At 42.5% G+C, this 23,324-nt stretch overlaps 2 protein-coding genes across 12 annotated transcripts in view; one reads left to right on the top strand and one right to left on the bottom strand.

Annotated features, from left to right (window-relative positions):
• mlh1 (mutL homolog 1, colon cancer, nonpolyposis type 2 (E. coli)) overlaps positions 1-1,344 on the bottom strand; it is a 71,874-nt gene extending 70,530 nt beyond the window's left edge. For all 6 annotated transcript variants that reach the window (XM_068032269.1, XM_068032271.1, XM_068032270.1 and 3 more), the window contains exon 1: positions 1,112-1,344. In XM_068032269.1, the coding sequence (XP_067888370.1) occupies positions 1,112-1,224 (113 nt within the window). In that variant the 5' untranslated portion in view covers positions 1,225-1,344. The remainder of the gene's footprint in view (positions 1-1,111) is intronic.
• Positions 1,345-1,686: 342 nt separating this feature from the next.
• LOC137370106 (TPR and ankyrin repeat-containing protein 1-like) overlaps positions 1,687-23,324 on the top strand; it is a 113,229-nt gene continuing 91,591 nt past the window's right edge. For 2 of the 6 annotated variants that reach the window (XM_068032263.1, XM_068032259.1), the window contains exons 1-2: positions 1,687-1,797; positions 2,566-2,716. The gene's annotated coding sequence lies outside the window, so the exon portion shown is untranslated. The other 4 variants (XM_068032264.1, XM_068032261.1, XM_068032260.1 and 1 more) reach the window with 3 other exon arrangements.

The following is a 23,324-nucleotide window of genomic DNA, read 5'->3' as shown; positions in this document are numbered from 1 at the left end:
AACATGTTACAGCCTGTACCAGTGTAATTCAAAGTTGACTATGCAAATATAGGGTAAATACAGATACAGAGCTGGCTCACATTATTTATTCAGCTGTCTCTTCACCATGCCCTTTCTCTTGCAGTACTAATAGTGACAAAGTATATAGTTAACAGATGAGATGCTCTGTGACGACAACTCTGCCTGGTAAGAGGAGACTGTTGAATTTTAAAGTTTTATTTCTAATGGCTGAAAACATGACTGTGTACAAAATCCAATTTGAGCTTTATGATACAAGTCCTATTCCTGATGGCCACAGACTGCAGCCAGTGCCCAGACATATTTCCATCTGAACCTGGTAACAGGAGGTGGTCCACCTCCCGTTGTGTCCTAAATTGGCAAAGTTGATGGCAGGACATCATTCCCTCTTGCAAACTCACAGCAGCAACACATCTGACTGCACCACCTAGACTCACATATACAAACAATACGTTTTAGATGGGTATTCAGCCCTTCTTGGCTGTCCCAAATTTTAGCCTATTTTATATTATATTATATAAATATTGTATATGTACACACTTGTTTCGAGAGAGTACATGTGCAGGCTCATTTCTCTATCCTACATTTCACACTCATCAGGATTAAATTTCAAATGCAACACTTTGTTCCACTCTTCCTGTGATAGTGCAACCTCCTCCAATTCCACTGCACCTCCTGGTTTAGTAGTATCAGCAAATGGACCCCTTTGTATCAGGTTTCTGAGTCCAGGTAAACTAGTAACAACAATGATCCATGCTCCAATCCCTGGAACACTCACTCACTGTTACTCGCAAATAACACAATATGTATGTGGATAGATGAAGATGAAGCGCAGATACTGCCAATAACAGATTTAAAAATCTACACACACAAAAATAGCCCAAATTGCAAACAGTTTCACATTCCACAAGTTGAGTCTTAGAATAAAAATATCCCAATGACGATATGATTCATTCAACAAGAGGAGGCAGGTCTGTTGCAACATCTCTCATAGGTGGGAGGCTGTTGAAACTAATGTGCATGTAAACAGCCCCTCGCTCTGGACAGAGAGTTGTTGCATCTGTGGGGAGGCTCTCTCCGGATCAGAACCCACCTGTTCTCCACCATTTCTTTAATGGCATTAGCAGGCCTCTGGATCACCTCACCGGCGGCAATCCTGTTAACAACCGTCTCCTCCAATCTGCGGATCACCCCGGGAGCTGCCATGTCGCACCACTCAATAAGAAAAGTAAACCCCAGAATCAGCAGCAAGCCACCAACAAAACGTGCCAGCACAACCCGCTCGAGCCCTGCGCCTCACAGCCCAGAGGAACTCCTGCCCTCAATGGTGGGTCCAACTGTCAATCGCCACGTCACGCCGCGCCACTCTCAATGGCGGGTCTAGCTGTCAATCAGCGGGCTGGGCTACCCTCAATGGACCAGCCAGCTGTCAATCACCAGGGCGGACCGTCCTCAATGGTGGTTCTGGCTGTCAATCAGCGGACCGAACCGTCCTCAATGGAAGGTCCATCTGCCAACCACCAGATCGGGCTATCCTCATTGGTGCGTCCAGCTGTCAGGCACTGGGCCGAGCCGCCCTCAATGGAGGGTCCAGCTGTCAATCACCTCAGCCCCGGCCCAAGCAGCGGGACCTGCTCCTTACAGTTGTAGCAGACCAGTTTTTGTTGCCTCTTTGCAGGTACCGCCCAGGGGACTGGCAATCCGCTTGGTTACAATCGGCGGAAGAGGTTGGTGGCAGTGAAATTGAGCAAAGGATTTGTCTCCCAGTGCGAACGATCGGTACGGTAACAGGAAAGTCTTTTTTTTGCCACCTACATTATTATTATTGATGGTGCAAAGCTCAAAAGAGCCCTATACTTGGAAGTGTTCCGGCTGCAAAAACCATGCTTTGCAATGTGAAGATCACCATTTTGCAAAATGAAAGGGCAAGGGGAAAGAAACCGAGGAACAGAGAATTTCTGTCTCAGTGGGATTTAAAATCCTATGAAAATCTTTTTACTTTTGAGTTTTGAAAAAAAAACTAGCATTTGTATGACGTCTTTCCCGACGTAGGATGTGCCGCCAATGAAGTGCAAAGAAATTTTCAAATTCGGAATACCACCATTTTCAGAGATGGTACTTTTGGATTGGATTATGTCACACGTTATTAGTGTTAGAAGGTATTACACCCAGAGTCAGAATTTTCCTTTTATACACACGCGGGGATATACTGCAATGTTATAACACGAGTATATTTTCCAGTAGATAGGCATTGTGCATTATTAAAGGAAAATGAAGGTGTAAGAGGAAATACCAAGGACTGTCTTTTTATACTGTTAAATATTTCTACAACTTGAGTTTCAATTGTAACACCGATCGTTGCGATGGGTTTGTTTCTGTTGGCCTGGGCGCTGGGAGTTTCACACTGCTCTGGTGAAAAGTTACAGACCTGAAACGTTAACTCTGTTTCTCTCTCCACAGATGCTGCCAGACCTGCTGAGTATAGCATTGTCTGTTCTTTCTTCACATTGTAAGGTTATTTACCCAGTCTGTGTAATGTTTTCTCAGAGACAGGTGGCTGCACACGTTGGCCTGCTGTGAAGTTGCACGCACATCTAGTCACGTGCAAAAATGCGGAAATGGTCAGTGCATTAAACATCTGGAGTTGTGTGAGGAGGAATGATATCCAGAAAGAGTATAATTTTGTTGCATAACAAGAGTGAGTACTTTGAACGAATACTGTCACTACACTTTTGTTCCCCTTTAAGGAGTGACATGAATTATGTAGCAGGAATGCAAATGTTAAGAAGACTCAACGTGCTTTACAGCCGATGAAGTACTTATTGAAGCGTGGTCACTGACAGGAAACACAGCAGCCTGTATGCACACAGCAAACTCTCATGACCAGCAATGTGACATGACCAGAACATCTGTTTTTGTGATGTTAATTGAAGGATAAATATTGGCCTGGACACCACGGGTAACTGCCCTGCTTTTCTGCGAAATACTGCGATGAGATCTTTTGCATCCAGCTGAAGAAGTAAATAGGGCCTCAGTTTAAAATCTCATCTGAAATGACGGCACTGTTGACAATGCAGCACTCCCTCAGTACTACCCTGGAGTGTTAGCCTTGATTTTTGTGCTCAAGCCATGGAGTGGTACTTAACCCCAGGCGAGAGTGCTACCAACTGAGCCACAACTCAACTAATTATTAGAAGCAATTGCTTGGATTTTAAATAAAGTGCAACAGAAATAGCAAGCAAGATGGTAAAGGTTTGAGGGATGAATTGAAGGCAGGGAAGAACAGATTTGTTGAGATGTTTAACCTAGAGGTGGAGGCACCTTATCACTGAGGGAATGCTGCACTGTTGGAGGTGCTGTCTTTCAGATGAGGCATTAAACTGGGGCCCTGTCTGCTGTCTTGGATGGACATAATAGATTCCATGGCACGATTTGAAAGAGAGTGGCGTGATCTTCCTGGTGTCCTTGCCAATATTTGTCCCTCAGCCAATGTAACAAAAACCGCTTATCTGGTAATTATCTAATTATTTTTCCTGGGGCCTTCTGTGCCTGCCGTGTTTCCTATATTTCAGCAGTCTGTGTGTGTGTGTATATATATATATATATATATATGTATATATATATATCAAATATACTTATTTGCCATAAAGCACTTTGGGATGACCTGAGGTAGTGAAAGATGCTATATAATTGTCAGTGTTTCTTTCAGTAGGGAGTTCGAGTGCAGGGCCGAGGATGGTGTGATCAACAAAGGGACACATGCAGGAGTTAAAAAAAACAAATAGTTTGAAAGGGAGGGTAGGTCTGGAGGAGATTGCAGGGGTCGATTAAGCAAGGCCACGGACTTGAAAACAAGTGTTCTTAACTTGATATAAATACAGGAAATTCTGGAAATACTCAGCTGGTCTGGCTGTATCTATGGAGTGAGAAACAAAGAAAGTGTTCAGCTGATTGGAGAGAACCAGCATAGATTTGTAAAGGGTAGGTCATGCCTGACGAACCTGATTGAATTTTTTGGAAGCGGTGACTAAAATAGTGGACAACGGAATGTCTATGGATGTTATTTATGTGGACTTTCACAAGGCATTTGATAAAGTCCCTCAGAAGAGACTGTTAGCTAAAGTGAAGCACATGGAATTGAAGGCAAATTATCGACCCGATTAGGAAATTGGCTAAGCAGCAGGAGACAGAGTCACTTATCAAAATTTGCCAATGACACAGAGATAGGCGGTATTGTACGCAGCCTAGATGGAAGTGTAAAATTACGAACAGATATTGTCATGCAAGCCCCCACCGGCCAAGAATGAGGCACATATTTCACCACATGAACATTGATTTTTAAACTGTTACTGGAGTAAAGAAAAAACTTGCTTTAAAAAAAAACACCAGCCCCTTGACTGGAAAGACATTTGCATAGTAACAGACAGTGCTTGGAAAGGACAAAGGAGCCACTCCCTGCTCCAATTTAATCCGCAATGGACTTTTGATTACCAGACATTGAAGGTGGAGAAGCTAGCATTCCAGGTTAACTGCTCAGATGGCCAAATACACAAACACATGTGGTCAGACTAGTTTAGTCACATGACTAACTGACTGTTGGAGTTTTTTAAATTTTAACTGGCCACAGAGAATTTGAACTCAAAAAGCTGTTTGCTTCTGGACTGGAAAAGACCTCTCCTGTCTGCTCTCATCTTGCTCTCACTAGCTTCGGAAACCATTGAAGACACATGAACCCCAAGAGAGAAATGTCTCCTACAGTGAGCAAGGTTTAAGAAGAATACTGGGCCCCAACGAAAAGCAAGATCTACCTACAATCCAGGACTCTACAGTGAGCTTGAAGCGCACTTTAAAAAAAAACCTCTTTAGAGATTGCTTCAAACCTCTCCATTATTTTTCTTCTCTTTTCTGTCTCTATTTGCATGTGCGTATCGCGTATGTTTGCTAGTGTGGGGTGCGGCGTGTATCCGTAGGCGTTAACAGAATTAGAGTTTAAGTTTTAAGCTTTAATAAATTTCACTTTTCTTCTTTAAACCTAAGAAGGCCTGTTTGTGCTCTTTTCTTTGCCTTATAATTGGAAAGCGGTGAACAAGGATTCACCAAGGGGGAGCTCAAAACACGGTGTGTCTAAAATCAAACCCTGATACAATAAGACCAGGTGAAGGCTGAGAAGGACCCCCTAGACATTTTTCCCACCTGGCCGTAACAATATTGATAGATTAAGTGAATGGGCAAAACAGTGGAAAATTGATTTTAATATGCCTTGTAGATGGTGGACAGGCTTTGGGGAGTCAGGAGGTGGGTTATTCGCCACAGAATTCCCAGTCTCTGATCTCTCTTGCAGCCTCAGTATTTAAATGGCTGGTCTCGTTTAGTTGCTGGTCAATGATAACCGCCAGGATGTTGATGGTAGATTCAGCGATGGTAATGCGTTGAGTGTCAAGAGGATCTTGTTGGAAATGATCATTGCCTGGCACTTGTGTGGTATGAATGCCACTTATCAGCCCAAGCCTGAATGTTGTCCAAGTCTTGCTGCATATAAGCAGGAACTCCTTCTTTATCTGAGGGGTTCTGAATGCACAGTGTTCAGCACCAATCATCAACCAACATCCCCACTTTTGAACTTATGATGGGAAGGTCATTGAGGTAGCAGCTTAAGATGGTTGGGCCTAGGACACTACCCTGAGGAACATTTGCAGCAATGTCTTTGGGCTAAGATGATTGGATTCCAACATCCACACCCATGTTCCAGTGGGCATAGGGTCAAGCAGATTAGAGAATTAAACATGTGACTCAAAGAGTGGAGTGGGAGGAATGGTTTCGATTCGTGGGACACTGGCACGAATGCTTGGGAAAGAAGGAGCTGTTCCGTTGGGATGGGCTCTGCTTAAACCGGTTTGGAGTTTGTATAACTTGGGCAGATTTAAAGGAGAAGGACAACGTCTGAAGAGAGAAGAGTTTACAATATCGGCTAACATAGGGACCAGGAGGAGAAGTTGGGTGATCAGTTTAGTGGGAATAGGATCGAGGGAGCAAGAGGTGGGTCACATGAACAATATGAGTTCAGAGAGGGCATGAGGGGAGATAAGTGAGAAACTAGAGAAAGATGCGAGTTCAGGGCTAGGGCATGGGGGTGCATTATAGCCAGATGGGCAAGTGGAAAGGAGAGACATGGCAGAGGCAACTGATCAAATGGTCTCGATCTTAGTGACAAAGACATCCATGAGCTCCTCGCACTTATTGTTGGAGGGGAGAGAGGTTTAAGAAGACAGTTTGCAGTACAGCAAAGAAGCCAGGTGGTATCTTGGCATCCCAACATGATCCTGGAATAGTGAGCAGTTACAACAGATTACAGCAGGACCTGATAGTGCGTTATGTGGTGCAGTCACATCTGGCAGTGGATGGCTAAACCAGTTGCCCACTATACCCTTTCAAGTCTGCCTCCTTGGACTTAGGGAGTGGAGTTGAGGGCCGCACTAGGGGGAATGGCCAGGTGAGAGAGAGGGACTCGGGCATCAAAGGTGGAGGTGAGGGTGAAGTTGAGCAAATCAGTAGCTGCAGGAATGTGACCAACAGAGGGCCAAAGGTTGGATAGTTGAGATTTCGTAAGCATAGTTGTAAGTGAACAGAGGGATAGTATTTTCCAAGGATGGATTTAGAATGAAGTAGGGTTAGCGTGTGGAAGGGGGATGTGGATGGCAAGGATACAAGGAAGTGATCAGAGATGACCTTATCTGCAATTGATACAATGGGAATAGCAAGACCACATTGGATGGCAAGGTCATGGGGGTGGCCATGAATATGGATTGGGAAGTGTACATGTAGGGAGAGATTTAGGGAGGATAAGAGGACAAACTCGGGAGAGAGAAACTGATGAGTTGAGATGGAGATTGCAATCACCGAGCATAAGAAGTTGTTCAATGCAGAGGCTGAGGGAGGAGAGCAGCAAAGATAAAAGCAAAATACTGCGGATGCTGGAAATCTGAAATAAAAACAAGAAATGCTGGAACCACTCAGCAGGTCTGGCAGCATCTGTGGAAAGAGAAGCAGAGTTAACGTTTCGGGTCAGTGACCCTTCATCGGAACTGACAAATATTAGAAAAGCCACAGGTTATAAGCAAGTGAGGTGGGGGTGGGGCAAGAGATAACAAAGGAGGTCTAGATTGGACCAGGCCACATAGCTGACGAAAAGGTCACGGAGCAAAGGCAAACAATATGTTAATGGTGTGTTGAAAGACAAAGCATTAGTACAGATTAGGTGTAAATACACTGAATATTGAACAGCAGCAAGTGCAAACCTGAAAAAAAAACAGTGGGTAAGCAAACTGAACAAACTAAGATGAAATGAAATAAATGCAAAAAAAAAGGATTGTAAAAAAGATTGTAAAAAAAAAAGGAAGAAAAAATAACTAAAAATGAAAGTAAAATTGGGGGGCTGTCATGCTCTGAAATGATTGAACTCAATGTTCAGTCCGGCAGGCTGCAGTGTGCCTAATCGGTAAATGAGATGCTGTTCCTCGAGCTTGCGTTGATGTTCACAGTGATGTTTGCAGTAAAGATATCTCGGTGATAAAATTTTTATCGTACTTGAGTAGTCCTAACGGTAAAGAATCAGGACAGTGGGTAAAAGGATCTTGGCTCAAAAGATCAGGAAGTAGAATTGGTATTGGTGGACGTTAGGAATAGCAAGGGTCTGAAAACGCTGCTGGGAGTAGTTTATAGGCCCCCTAACAGTCGTTATACCGTTGGATGTAGCATTAAGAAAGAAATAATTGGAGCTGGTAACAAAGGCAGCATAATATTTGTAGGGGACTTTCATATTCTTATAGACTGGACCAATCAAATTTGCAAAGGTGGTTAGGAAGATGAATTTGTAGAATGTTTTTGTGACAGTTTCCTGAAACAATACATTGTGGAACCAAACAGGGATAAAACTATTTTAGGTCTAGTATTGTGCAATGAGACAGGGTTAATTAGTAATCTCATAGTAAAAGATCCACTGGGAAAAAGTGATGGTGATGCAATGGAATACCATATTAAATTTCAAAGCGACACAATCCAGTCCCAAACAAGAATTGTAAACTTAAAACCAATTACATAGGTATAAGGGGCGAGCTGGCTAAGGTTGATTGGGTAAATAGACTAAAAGGTATGGTAGTAAATACAGTGGAAAACATTTAAAGAAACAATTCAAAATGTTCAACAAAAATACATTCCATTTTAAAAAAATACTCAGCAAGAAAGATCCATCATTGGCTTACTAGGGTAGTTTCAAATAGTATTAAATTAAAACAAGAGGCTTATGATGTTGCGAAGAATAGTAGCAAGCCTCAGGATTGGGAGAGTCTTCGAAACCAGCAAAAGGCGACCAAAATGTTGATGAAAAGAAAAAAAATAGATTGAGAGTAAACTAGCCAGGAATATAAAAACACATTGTAAGAGCTTTTACAAGTATATAAAAAGGAGAGTAGCTAAAGTAAATGTTGGTCCCTTAATGGCAGAGACAGGAGAAATGATCATGTGGAATGAAGAAATGGCAAAGACATTGTACAATATTTTTTGTCTGTCTTCACAGTCGAAGATACGTTACAAAGAACAGTACAGCACAGGAACAGGCCATTCGGCCCTCCAAGCCTGCGCCGATCTTGATGCCTGCCTAAACTAACACCTTCTGCACTTCCGGGGCCTATATCCCTCTATTCCCTTCCTATTCATGTATTTGTCAAGATGTCTCTTAAACGTCGCTATCGCATCTGCTTCCACCACCTCCCCTGGCAGCAAGTTCCAGGCACTCACCACCCTCTGTGTAAAAAAACTTGCCTCGCACATCCCCTCTAAACTTTGCCCGTCGCACCTTAAACCTATGTCCCCTAGTAACTGACTCTTCCACCCTGGGGAAAAGCTTCTGACTATCCACTCTGTCCATGCCGCTCATAACTTTGTAAACCTCTATCATGTCGCCCCTCCACCTCCGTCGTTCCAGTGACATACCAGAAGTAAAGGTTAACAAAGGGTTTAATGCGAGTAAGGAAATTAAAGTAATTAATATCAAAAGAGAAAAAGTATTGGAGAAACTTAAGGGACTAAAATCCAACAAATGCCCAGGAGCTGATGGCCAACATCCTAGGGTCCTAAAAGAGGTAACTGCAGAGATAGTGGTTATGATTTTCCAACATTTCTTAGAGCCTGGAAGGGTCCTGACGGATTGGAAGTGAGCAAATATAACACTACTATTCAAAAAAGGATTGTGAGAGAAAACAGGGAACTACAGGCCAGTTCGCCCAACATCAGTCATCAGGAAAATGCTGAAATCTATTATTAAGCAGTCTTAACAATGCACTTAGAAAATCATGGTATGATCAGACGAAGTCAACATGGTTTCACAAAAGGGAAAACATGTTTGACAAATTATTTAGAGTTTTTTGAGGATGCAGCTAGTTGAGGTAGATAAAGGGGAACCAGTAAATGTAGTATACTTGGATTTCCAAAAGGCATTCAATAAGGTGCCACAAAAAAAGGTTATTATGCAAGATGCGTTCCTTCACTGTCGCTGGGTCAAAATCCTGGAACTCCCTTCCTAACAGCACTGTTGTTGTACCTACGTCCCAAGGACTGCAGCGATTCAAGAAGACACCTTCTTGCCTCACCACCACTTTCTCCAGGGCAATGAGGATGGGCAATAAATGCTGGCTTAGGCAGCAACACCCACATCCCCCAAACTAATATAAAAAAAAGTTGCAGTTTGGGGTAATATATTAGCATGAATAGAGGATTTGTTAACAGACAAGAAGCAAAGAGTAGGGATAAACGGGGCATTTTCAAGTTGGCAGGCTGTGACTAGTGGAGTGCCGCAAGGATCAGTGCTGGGACCTCAACTATTTACAATCTATATAAATGACTTAAACGAAGAGACCAAGAGTAATGTACCTAAGTGTGTTGACGATACAAAGCTAGGTGGGAATGTGAATTGTGAGGAGGACACAAAGAGATATAGACAGGTTAAGTGAGTGGGCAACAAGATGGCAGATGGAGTATAATGTGGGGAAGTGTGAGGTGATTCACTTTGGTAGTAAGAAGAGAAAAGCAGAATATTTTTAAAAGGTGTAAAATGTGGAATGTTGATGTTCAGAGAGACCTGGGTGTGCTAATACAAGGAACACAAAGTTAGCATGCAGGTACAGCAAGAATTAGGAAGACAAATAGTATTTTGGCCTTTATTACAAGGAGATTGGAGTACAAGAATAAGGAAGTCTTGCTACAATTGTACAGGGCTTTGGTGAGACCATTCCTGGATTACAGTGTGCAGTTTTGGTCCCCATATCTAAGGAAGGTTATACTTGCCTTGGAGGTGGTACAGCAAAGGTTCACTAGATTGGTTCCTGGGATAAAAGGGTTGTCCTATGATGAAAGGCTGAGTAAATTGAGTTTATATTCTGTGGTGTTTAGAAGAATGAGAGGTGATCTCATTGAAACATACAAGATTCTGAAGGAGTTTGACAGGTTAGACACTGAGGGGTTGTTTTCTCTGGCTGTGGAATCTAGAACATGGGGGCACAGTCTCTTGGTAAGGGGATGATCATTTAGAACAGAGAAGGGAGAAATTACTTCACTGAAAGGGTTCTAAATCTTTGGAATTCTCTACCTCGAGAGGGTTGTGGATGTTCCATCGTTGAATATATTCAAGGCTGAGATGGACAGATGTTTGGTCTCTACGAGAATCAAGGGATATGGGGAGCAGGAGGGAAAGTGGAGAATAGGTGGAAGATCAGCCATGATTGTATTAAAATGGTGGAGCAGGCTTGAGGGGCCTAATAGTCTACTCTTGCTCCTATTTCTTATGTTCTTGTGTTCCTTTGCACTAGGTATAACTCCAACCAGTGGACAATTTTCCCCCGATTCCCATTGACTCCAGTTTTGCTAGGGCTCCTTAATGCCACACTGGTCAAATGCTATCTTGATGTCAAGGGCAGTCACTCTCATCTCACCTCTGGAATTCATCTCTTTTGTCCATGTTTGGATGAAGGCTGTAATGAGGTCTGGAGCCGAGTGCCCCTGGTGGAACCCGAACTGAGCATCAGTGAGCAGGTTCTTGCTGAGTAAGTGACGCTTAATAGCACTGTCGACGCCACCTTCCATTACTTTGCTGATGATGCAGAATAGACTGATGGGGCCAGATTGGATTTGTCCTTTTAGAGAACAGGACATATCTGGACAATTTTTGACAGTCAGGTAGATGCCTGTGTTGTAGCTGTACTGGAACAGCTCGGGTAGGACGCAGCTACTTCTGGAGAAACGAAAGAAGAAAAAAAGACTTGCATTTATATAGTGCCTTTCATGACCACCGGACGTCTCAAAGCGCTTTACAGCCAGTGAAGTATTGTCTGAAGTGTAGTCACTGTTGTAATGCAGGAAACACAGCAGCTAATTTGCACACTGCAAACTCCCACAAACAGCAATGTGATAACTAGATAATCTGTTTATATGATGTTGATTGAGGGATAAATATTAGCCAGGATGTCAGGGATACCTCCCCTGCTCTTCAAAATAGTGCCATGGGATATTTTACATCCACCTGAGCAAGCAGATGGGGCCTTGGTTTAACGTCTCATCCAAAAGATGACACCTCTGACAGTGCAGCACTCCCTCGGTACTGCGCTAGAATGTCAGCCTTGATTTTTGTGCCCAAGCCCTAGAGTCAGACTTGAACCTGGAACCTTGTGACTAAGAGACAAGAGCGCTACCAACTGAACCACAACTGACACTGGCACAAGCCTTCAGTACTATAGGTGGGATTTTGCAGGCTCTATTAAAATATTTGTAATATAGCCTTTGTAGTGCGTGCAGCCATTTCTTGATATCATCTGGAGTAAATCGAATTGGCTGAAGACTGGCATCTGTGATCCTGGGACCTCAGGAGGAGGCCGGGATGGATCATCCACAAGGTATTTCTGGCTGAAGTTGTTTGTAAATACTTAAGCCTTGTCTTTTGCAATGACGCGCTTGGCTCTGTCATCGTTCGGGATGAGGATGTTTGTAGAGCTGCCTCTTCCTGTTAGTTTTATAATTATCCACCAGCATTCACAACTGAATGTGGCAGGACTGCAGAGCTTTGATTTGATCCATTGGTTGTGGGATTGCTTAATTCTGTCTATATATGCTTCCAGTGTTCAGCATGCATGTAGTCCTGTGTTGTAGCTTCACCAGGTTGGCACCTCATTTTTAGGTATGCCTGGTGCTGCCCCGGCATGCTTCCTTGCATTCCTCATTGAATCAGGGTTGCTCCCCTGGCTTGATGGTGGTAGAGTGAGGGATACACTGGGCCATGAGGTTGCAGATTGTGGTTGAATACAATTCTGTTACTGCTGACGCCCAGTTTTCAGCTGCTGGATTTTTTTGAGTCCATCCCATTTAGTATGGTGGGAGTGCCACACAACATGATGGAGGGTGCCTCAGTGTGAAAACAGGACTTTGTCTATGCCTGTGCCTCTTCTGAAGATTGTTTCTGAAGTTCATCTGCACCTGGAAAATCTACCTCCATTGTTCTTTCCACTTGCTTGTGTAGTGAAGTGTGGAATTCTACTTCGTGGATGCCAATAGCCCTTCTCATGTTGATGGCGCCAAACAACTTTGTAAAGTGTAATAGTAGGAACTGGCCAGAATTGGTTCAGGTAACAGTGTATTGCAATGCCCAGTTTGACCATGGAATCATACACATATTGACTCAATTGAAGACATGCAGCCATTATTTGAAAGAAAGACAGGCAGACTTGCATTTGTATAGCACCTTTCACAACCTCAGGACATCCGAAAGCACTTTACAGCCAATGATGTACTTTTGGAGTGTTGTAATGTAGGAAAAATGGAAGCCAAGCTCTGTCCAGCAGACTCCCAGAAACAAAGTGATAATGAGCAGATAATCTTTTGAATGTGATGCTGATTGAGAGATAAATATTCAGCAGGACACAGGGAATAACTCCCCTGTTCTTCAAAATGGGATCTTTTACATCCACCCAGTAGGCAGATGGGGCCTCAGTTTAATATCTCATCTGAAAGATAGCACCTCCAACAGTGCAGCCTACCCTTAGTACTGCACTGGAATATCGGCCTTGATTTTTGTGTTCAATCCCTGGAGTTGGACTTGAACCTGGAATGTTGTGACTCTGAGGCAAGAGTGCTACCAACTGAGCTATGCATGACACTGCCCATTTACCAATTTGCTATTTTAACCAGTCCAATCATCTTTTATTTCTACAAAATTGTTCATTTCTGTATTTAATTGAAAGTTAGCATATTGCATGATATCTGCATAACAGCTTCAAGACTTTAATTTTTAAAAGGTAGGCAATGCCTGGTTTTAATCTTTGCTACCAGTGCAGATGAAGAGTTAAATAACATGGGCTGAATTTGAAATGCCCAGTATAGAAATATGAACCCAAGTCAACAGCAAAATCAAGATGGTTCCTCAAACCAAGCTCAGAAACTTATTTGAATAGCTTTATTGGTCAGTTCCTGATGCTTGCTAGTTTGAGATGTGGATGGGGATTAAATAAGTTGCATGTCCTGTTGTTACGAATTCTTTATTGGTATTTGCGGGTTGAATTAACTGCTTTTGATACGTTCTTGTTTACCCAGTTATGTACTTGGAATCTTGATAGGCAAATTACTGTTTGTCATTGATTTTTGCCTGAGGCCATACTTGAAAGCATAATGCCTTTGAAAGAAATTCTGTGTCGGAAACATAAGAAATAGGAGCAGGAGTAGGCCATGCGGCCCCTCGATCCTGCTCCACCATTTCGTAAGATTATGGCAGACCCCTTTCCCTAGAACCAGATCCGGATCCAGCAATGCCTCCTTTCTCATTGGGCTGGAAACACTAATCTAAAAAATTCTCCTGAACACACTTCAGAAACTCTTGCCCTTTTTCCTTTATACTGTTACTATCACAGTCTATATTAGGATGATTGAAGTCCCCCCTTATAACCATTTTATCATTTTTTTGCAACTCTCTAAGTTTCTTGCAAATTTGTTCCTCTTTATCTATCCCGTTCGTTGGTGGCCTATAGAATACACCCAGTAGTGTAATGACAGCACTATTGTTTCTTAGCTCTCACCAAATCGATTCTGTCCTTGATCCCACTAGGATATCCTCTTTCTCCAGCACTGTAATATTCTCCTTAATCAATACTGCCACCTCTCCTCCTTCTTTTTCTTCCCTATCTTTCCTGAACACCTCGTATCCAGGAATATTTAGTCCTCAGTCCTGCCCTTTTTTGAGCCAGGTTTCCGTTATCGCCATGAAATCAGTTTTGCACGTGGTTACCTGCACCTGCAGCTCACCAACCTTATTGACCTCACTCAGATCTTATTGCATTCCCTCTTACTCTGACTCCACCTAATACTTAATCATTTCTTAGTCTCGTGCTATCTGTCTCTCCCACTTCTTTGTGCACCTTGTTTTTCCTCTCTTATGTTACATCCTTGTTCCCACCCCATGCCTCCCTGCCAAGTTAGTTTAAATCCTCCCCAATAGCACTAGCAAAAAGCAACACCTCCACCCCGTCCCAGTGTTCCAGGAATCTAAAACCCTCTTTCCTGCACCATCTTACCAGCCATGCATTCATCTGCTCTATCTTTCCATTTTTTTACTCACTTGCACATGGTACTGGGAGTAATCCAGAGATTACCACCTTTGCAGTCCTTCTTGCTAGTTTCTTTCCTAGCCCCCTAAAGTCTGTTTGCAGGACCTCATCCTTATTTTTACCTATGTTGTTGATACTGATGTGGACCATTAGCGCTGGTTGTTTATCCTCTCCCCTCAGTGTTCTGCAGCCACTCAATGGCATCATTGACCCTGGCACCAGGGTGGCAACATATCATCCTGGATTCACATCTGCGGCCACAGAAATATCTGTCTGTTCCCCTAACTATAGAATCCCTTATCACTATTGCTTTCCCAATCTTCCTCCTAACACTGCAACACCCCCACCCCCCGCACCTGTCCCCGCCCCCATATAGCTGAGCCAGCTTTGGTGCCATGGACTTGGCTCTGGCTGCACTCCCCAGAGGAACAATTACTCCCACCAACATTCAGAACTCCACCTGTCACCTTCTTGTCCACTGACTTAACCTGTCTATGTCCTTTGTGTCCTCCTCACAGTCTGCTTTCCCGTCTAGCTTCGTATTGTCAGCAAACTTGGATACATTATACTTGGTCCCTTCATCTAAGGCATGAATATAGACTGTAAATAGTTGAGGCCCCAGCACCTTATTAATAAAAGCCTGCCAACCTGAAAACGACACATTTATTCCTATTCTGTTTTTTGCCCTTTAACCAATCCTCTGTCTATGCTAATATATTACCCTCAACCCCATAAATTCTTGTAAAGGAACCTTTTGTGTGGCACCTTACTGAATGCCTTTTTAAAAATACAAATGTCCAACATCCACTGGTTCTCCTTTATTTACCGAACATGTTTATCCTCAAAAAACTATAATAGATTTGTCAAACACAATTTCCTTTTCATAAAAAACGTGTTGACTCTGCGTAATCTCATGATTTTCTAAGTGCCGGGTTACCCTTCTAATCTAAGAGTACAAATCTAAGAGTAAATCAACAGATAAGGCTAGAGGTTACAAAAATAATAAAAGGACACAACTCAATGCACGTAGCATTGAAAAACAGATGACTTGAGAGCACAAATAGAAATAAATAAGTATGATCTGATAGCCATTACAGAGACATAGCTGCAGGACGACATAGATTGGGACCTGAATATTGAAGGGTATATGGCATTTAGGAAGGACAGGAAGCTAGGAAAAGGTGGAGGGGTAGCTCTGTTAATTAATGATGGTATTAGCGCAATAGAGAGGGATGACCCAAGTTCAGGAGACCAGGATGTAGAAGCAGTTTGGGTAGACATTAGAAATCATAAAGGCAAGAAGTCACTTCTGGGAGTGGTGTACAAGCCACCTAACATGAACCACACTGTGGGATAGGGTATAAAGGAAGAAATAATGGCAGCTTGTCAGAAAGGTACAGTGATAATTATGGGTGATTTTAACCTACATATAGACTGGAAAAATCAGGTGGGCAGAGGTAGCCAAGATGAGGAGTACATAGAATGTTTTCGGGATAATTTCTTGGAACAATGCGTTCTGGAGCCAATCTATACTAGACCTGGTATTGTGCAATGAGATAGGATTAATTAATGATTTCATGGTTAAGGCATCCCTAGGTAGCAGCGATCATAATATGATTGAATTTTACATTCAGTTTGAGGGAGAGAAGAGTGGCTCCAAGACTAGTATTTTAAACTTAAGTAAGGGCAATTATGAGGGCATGAAAGCGAGCTAGCTAAAGTGAACTAGCAAATTAGTTTAAGGGATAGGTCAATAGAGTGGTAGACATTTAAGGAGATATTTCAGAAAACACAGAATAGATACATTTCAACGAGAAAAAAAAATTCCAAGGGTGGGACCTGTCATCCGTGGTTAACCAAAACAGTTAAAGATAGTATCAAACTTAAAGAAAAAGCCTATAATTGCGTAAAGATGGGAGGCAGGTCAGAAGATTGGACAGAATATAAAAAACAGCAAAGAATGACTAAAAGATTGATAAGGTAAAATTAGAGTACGAGAGAAAGCTAGCTAGAAATATAAAGACAGATATTAGTTTCTATAGATATTTTAAAAAGAAAAGAGTTAACGAAGTGAGCGTTGGTCCTATAAAAAGTGAGTCTGGGAATTAATAATGGATAATTGTTAGCGGGAATGAATCTAGAAGAATCACTCGACATTCAGGTCTGCTCCAATGTCAAACAGTTTATTTAGTTACACCAGCGGGGAGCAGGTCACTGGGCTGTCCAGATGCCTCTCCACTGAACAAAGGAAAATCATCCATACTTATACGTTTTCAAACAGTTACACAGCCCATCCCAGCCGGACATGGTCCAATCACAACGATTATATACACAGGGCGGCACAGTGGCGCAGTGGTTAGCACCGCAGCCTCACAGCTCCAGCAACCCGGGTTCAATTCTGGGTACTGCCTGTGTGGAGTTTGCAAGTTCTCCCTGTGTCTGCGTGGGTTTTCTCCGGGTGCTCCGGTTTCCTCCCGGAGTCCTTCCTGCCAAAAGACTTGCAAGTTGATAGGTAAATTGGCCATTATAAATTGCTCCGAGTATAGGTAGGTGGTAGGGAAATATAGGGACAGGTGGGGATGTGGTAGGAATATGGGATTAGTGTAGGATTAGTATAAATGGGTGGTTGATGGTCGGCACAGACTCGGTGGGCCGAAGGGCCTGTTTCAGTGCTGTATCTCTAAATTATTCGAGCCAATAGAAGCGGTTACTAGGCATAGAGGGGCTGCATGACCGGCCCATACACAGATAGGGGATTACTCATGATGTTTTCCATACCCCCTTATCTTCACCTCGTTACCGGCCCATACACAGATAGGGGATTACTCATGATGTTTTCACCTCGTTACAGGCGAGCACCTTTGTCAGCATTCCACAAGGGTGTCTGCTTTTCATTTTAATTAGCCTTTTGTTTGAGATTGGATTACTCAGCTCCTGTGGAATGTGGTCAAGTTCACTGAGCCCCATGGTGCTTTGCAACCTCCTCACTGTTCACTGATATTATATGTTACTGGTTACTCAAATAATATTTAAACAGTATGATATTTACTGCAGGTCCCTCTGCGCTTGGGAATACCCTACAACAATCCCCCCTTTCGGTAGGAGACTAACCCTAGTCTTCCCAACCGACACTATTTATTATTGTTGTTGTTTTTTTTTTTAACCCTTTAAACTCGCCTGGTATTCCCTGCCTCGGACGTGCTGGCCAGTCACGTGATTTCAGGAATTCCGGTTGTACTATATCACATTAATATGATCCAAATGACTTATTCCCCTGGATAGACAAATTGTCTGTCTTGCTTTTGCTCTAGTTTTCACCCTCCTTCGCTGCCCATATCGCCTGCATGATCGGCAGGCCAGTATGCCCCATGTTATGGCCAGTATCAACTGTACTCCGACTAGCACATGAGAAATTATCCTAATCCAAGGGTGGATATTCACATTCATCCCCCAATCCCAAATCTTCTCCTACCAACTCCGGTCCTGCAATTCTGTGTCCGTATCTTTCTCTAGCTTTTTGATTTTTGTCTGTAGTTGGTGGTAGAGTTTTACGGATTGGCCCACCCTGAGCCTTAATTCCCTTAGTACTTCGGCCAGGTGTGGGATGGGGACTGGTTCTGGTTCCTTGTAATCCTGTAGGTGGTCATGGAGATAATCAGTGACGTTAATGATCTTGGTACCTCTACGCCGAACCTGGATAATTCGGGCTTGCCCTATAGTGACTGGTCGTAAGGGCATAAAGCAAAAATTAGAAAATGGGATAGGGCATTGTAGATTATTGTAGCGGTAGGAACTTTCTGTGGTGGAAACGCAGTATTTCCCTTTACCTCCGTAGCCTGTTCTTGCACAATGCTTTGGGGCAGGTATGATCTCTACGACACAACCATCAGTTCGATTAAACCCACATTCATCCAATTCTCCCTGTCCCAATGGGTGGGGACATACTGAAATATCTCCTCTCTGCTTGCATCCCGTAAGGGAAATTCCATATAGCGTGTTATTCCTAAGTATGGCAGAGGCTTCAGTTAGATAGTATCGAAGGGAGGTGTTGCCCCGTACAACTCCAATATTTTCCAATTGGTAGTAGGGAAATGGCGCAGAATCCCGTGTGACTACAGGGATCAACATGACTACCCCCACTCGAGTAGCTTTGCCCAATTCGCAGTCTGGGATCACTGGATATACTCTGGTAAGTCCTTTCAGCGTACAGTTGTCCAGTTTCCCTTTACTCTCTGCTAGTCGAGCTAAATGTGAGCTGTCTATCCAGTCGGGCACCTCCCCCCTTTGGATCTGATCGAGATTGTGTCGTATCTGTCCCACCATCCATAATCCATAAGCGTGACCGAGTTGTCCCTGCCTTAGCTTTGTGGCATCTTCCCGTTCTCTATCTATGAGGTGGTTGACGGTTCTGGCATGTGCCTCTAATATCGTAATTCTGTCTAATTGTATCTCCGTGCCCTCTTCTCCCAGATTGGTCTGATCCTCCTGATTTTTCTCTGCTCTCTTTAAGAGTCCCTCCATTACTCCTTTAAGGTGTTCCATCTTTTCATTCAGGCCTTGTATATCTAATTAGTTTAATATGGAGGCACCGGTATTGAATCCGGTAGCAACGTCATTAACTATCCCCCTCTTTGTTCTATAAAGCTGATCCTGGCCTCTAAATCTAGTGGCACCCATGGCATCGGCAGCCTGCTGCATTACAATCTTACTTAATACACTATACATATTTCTTGCCTGTTCCGTACAATATCCTGGCATTTGCATCCCTGAGATATTGACCAGGACAGGCACAATCTCATGTTTAACATTATCATACAACGCTTCCCCTGGGCTCGATGTACCCACACACATCCATGTTCCTTTCAACTTTCCTTATCATCTGTTGCCCAATGGGAGGGGCACAAACAATTCCAAAGACACAGCTCTCAGTTACCCCTTCCCCGTTCTGTCTGGTCACGCAGTTAGCACGGTCATCTGTGGAACACCGTACACATACTGCATCTTTGCCCGGATTCACCGTACGCCATGCAGTCAAGTAGGTTTACTCGCCGTTATACACTTCCCATCCAACATGTTGTGCAATGCCCCATAGTTCATATAGTCCATATTAATACTCCTTTCATTAATCCGTTGTGCATCCATTACCGGGTCTTTGTTCTTCCTCTCCGGATATTAGCATCAGGCCCCACAGCCACTGCAGTCTGGTTCTTTCCCATTCGCCACTAGTGGTTATATCTGTAATTTAAACACACTGCCCTGGTGGTCACCATGTGTTAGTACTTGTCCATGTTGTGAGTATCCCCCGATGAGGGATACATGTCTACTTGTGGGGACCGAACATGTCCTGGGGAATCCAGGAGTTAATTTATATTCTTATCATCTCTACTCTTTCGAAATTATCTATATGGTCCCATCACGCTCGGGCTTCGTTCCCCACAATCCTTGCCCAGTTAGTAGCCCATCTAATAATAATCCAAATGCCTGTCAACACTACCATTATTCCCAGTCCCCCGAGTAGTCCATTCTCAAGTGTATTCTTCCATTCCCGGTATCTCTTTGCGTACCAGGTGGTTATTTCGGAGTCCATCATTTGCTGTTGTCTTTATATACCTTCAGTTGGGACCAATGTTTCCATCGGCCCTTCCCTTTACCATTACTTTGTCTCCCATAACAGGCACCTTTGTCTGTTCCTCTTTCATGTTTCTATAGAACATCCTGCCTCACCTTGTGCAGTTGTCTGCACAACTCCTTCAAAAATCTTTTAACCCTTTCTCTTGCGGGTCCTATTTCCTCACTACCTGCTACGACATCCCCTGGCAACCTCATTGCCCTTCCTGTCATTATTAAGGTGTTTAATTTATGCTGATTATTATAAAGTCATTTTCTCTATGTGAGTTGTCTCACTGCACTGGCTGCATTAAAGATTTCATGCTGTTTCTCAAGTCAGTAAACATGTTTGAGACCCGTTCGTCAGGTGATCTTATCAAAAGATCAAAAATGGCCAGACTTTCAAATGTAGCTCTCCTAAAAACTCATATCTCCAAGAGAAAACTAACAATTGCCAGTCTTATCTACACTTTCCTGACTTTCACTGGAAAATTCTAGACTTCTTGGAAATTTCACACGATATTATTTTAGCTGTTTGAATTCTAATTTCACCATTTGTTTATACCCAGAATTCCTTTATTAGCTCTTGCATCAGCCAGATCTAATTGCCAATTCCTATTAATTATAATTCTATTTCATTTTGAGCCCTGGAGAACCTTTACAATCAATATTCATAATTCCTTAAAACAGAAATCAAACATTTCCATTTGATTCCAGGCATTACTATATATTGTTTTTTTTACCTTAGATGACATTTTAATTCCTTAAATAACTTGCCAAATTTAAACTAGATTTTCGACATCTCAGATTATTCCAAATTCAAATAACAGTAAATTTCCCTTTGAATGCTTTAAATAACCACTCATATCAATTTAATTTTGTTTATCGATTCCAATTTCTTATGCCCAGACTTCGTGATATTGCATTTTTTTTAGTAAAGACAGAAGTGCTTGCAACTATTTCTCCTTCTCAAGCACTTTGTCTCATTGATAAAGATAGTTGCAGCAAGGTTAATTTCTTGCTTGTCTCCAAATGGGCGGAGCAAAGCATTCTCCGCTGCGTCGCTTTACGTAACCCTTTTTTTTAAATAGAAAAGAACTAAACTCCATTTTAAATGTTTTTTGGTATCCTTAGGATTTTCAAACAACAAAATCTTTAGTAACATTATCAACTTCAAAGGAAACCATCTCCATCAGGAAAGACAGCATTTTAGATTAAATTCCAATTGTTTCCAAACTTTTAGCATCTTTTGTAAGAGGTTTCTAATCCAAGGATTTTTTTTATAACAAAGATGATTCCAAATTCCAATTCACTGCAATAAATATTTAAAAATCAAAACTGCCGATGTTATATGAGTGAGTCCTATGTCCGGAACTTAAGACTCCCCCAAAACTTGACATGCTAAACTTGAAAGTTCATTGTGGTTGCCATTGACATTTCCAGTTTTTTTTTTCAACTGAACAGGTCAATTAACCTTAACAGTATTAATTTAATTCAGACTTATTAACTTATAATACTTATTTACTACACACAGAACAGAATAGCACGTGCTTTTTTTTTAAAGATAGGTAAGTTACGTCATTTTTTTCTTGTTCTTCGGGCGCCTTTTCAAATGACTGTAATAAAACCAAAAACTAAAGAAAAAGTTATTTAACATTCTTACAACAAAAGACTTAACACCAGCTCCTTACACAAACTTTAATCTTTCCCATTATCTCCTTTGCTTATACTTCTCTCCCTTAGAACCAATATCCAATTCCTGGCATTTGCTACTTAAAACAGTCAGTAAAACATGTCTTTAATTTAAACTCCAGAAAACTAGAACAGATTTTAAACTGGAACTCCAATTAAAGCAGGAGTTGTAAACTTCAAATTGGATTTCTGCCAAACATCTTCAGACCTTCAAGGCTGAAGCTTATCTCTTAGAAAATTGTTCATTGCCTTTTCACAGTTGCAAAACCAACTTTTAAAATAATAAAACTTTAACTTAAAATATAATTCAAGTTTATATCCCATTCCTGGGTGCACAATCTTAAATCGAAATGAACACACTCAACAATCACTTTTCACACTCATTCAATTCCAAACAACTTAATAGACTCATGCTTTCAACATTAAAGCCAGACAACAAAGAGTTAACGACAGTCAGTTCTACAGAACCCAAGCTGCACATCCCAGACATTCAATTCATTCGTGGACGCTTCCAACATTCTCAGTCGAATCAAAGACAGTAACTTGTTTTTACTCTAAAACATAGTCTTTTATGTCGCTCTGCCATAAACTTAGTGAATGCTTTTCTTCTTTTTGTCACAACTCCCTTTGTTTTGCGGCAGGGTCGTGGGGATTCCAATTAGATTTAATCATCTTATCGATCAGCCTTTTATGTTTCTCTGCCAGGTGGCAGGTAAGGGATCCCTCTGGTCCCCGCTCGAGCTCTATCTTTTCACTGGCCAGGCTTGGGTAGGATTAGAACCGTTAGAATCTACTCTGAGGTCCGCTTTTAACCTAGCGCAACTTGTAGTAGACTGTCTCCTAGCTAACTGTCGGGTCACAAGTCTGTCCGTATTTCATACAACAAGCTTATGATATATATACGCATACATATGTTCCAAACCCTCCCTGACAGTGCCTACATCTCTTAACGAACTACCTACCACCGTTTGACCATTGTTCAGATCCTGTTCACAAACTTGGCATTCGTCGCTCGCGAAACACCACCCGGCCCCAGGATAAGCTTTAAAGATACTCACCCGGTATTCCTGATCGCATTAACGACCGCCGAATCCTGTTCTCAAGTTCGGGATCAGGCTTCAGCCAACTCCCCCTTGCCCCCTTCGTTCCCTTCGCCCATTTAATTCCTGGCCTTAACGTGGGACTCAGTCCTCTTAATTTCCGGCTCAGGCTGGGTGATTGGGATATCAGGGTCGCAGAAGAGTTGACTTACACCTGATCCTGCCGACTACGCCAATTGTTAGCGGGAATTAATCTAGAAGAATCACTCGTCACTCAGGTCTGCTCCAATGTCACACAGTTTATTTAGTTACGCCAGCGGGGAGCAGGTCA

Source organism: Heterodontus francisci, chromosome 5 (genome assembly GCF_036365525.1).
Source record: "Heterodontus francisci isolate sHetFra1 chromosome 5, sHetFra1.hap1, whole genome shotgun sequence".
Taxonomy (NCBI): domain Eukaryota; kingdom Metazoa; phylum Chordata; class Chondrichthyes; order Heterodontiformes; family Heterodontidae; genus Heterodontus; species Heterodontus francisci.
This window is presented reverse-complemented; position numbering and strand designations above follow the sequence as displayed.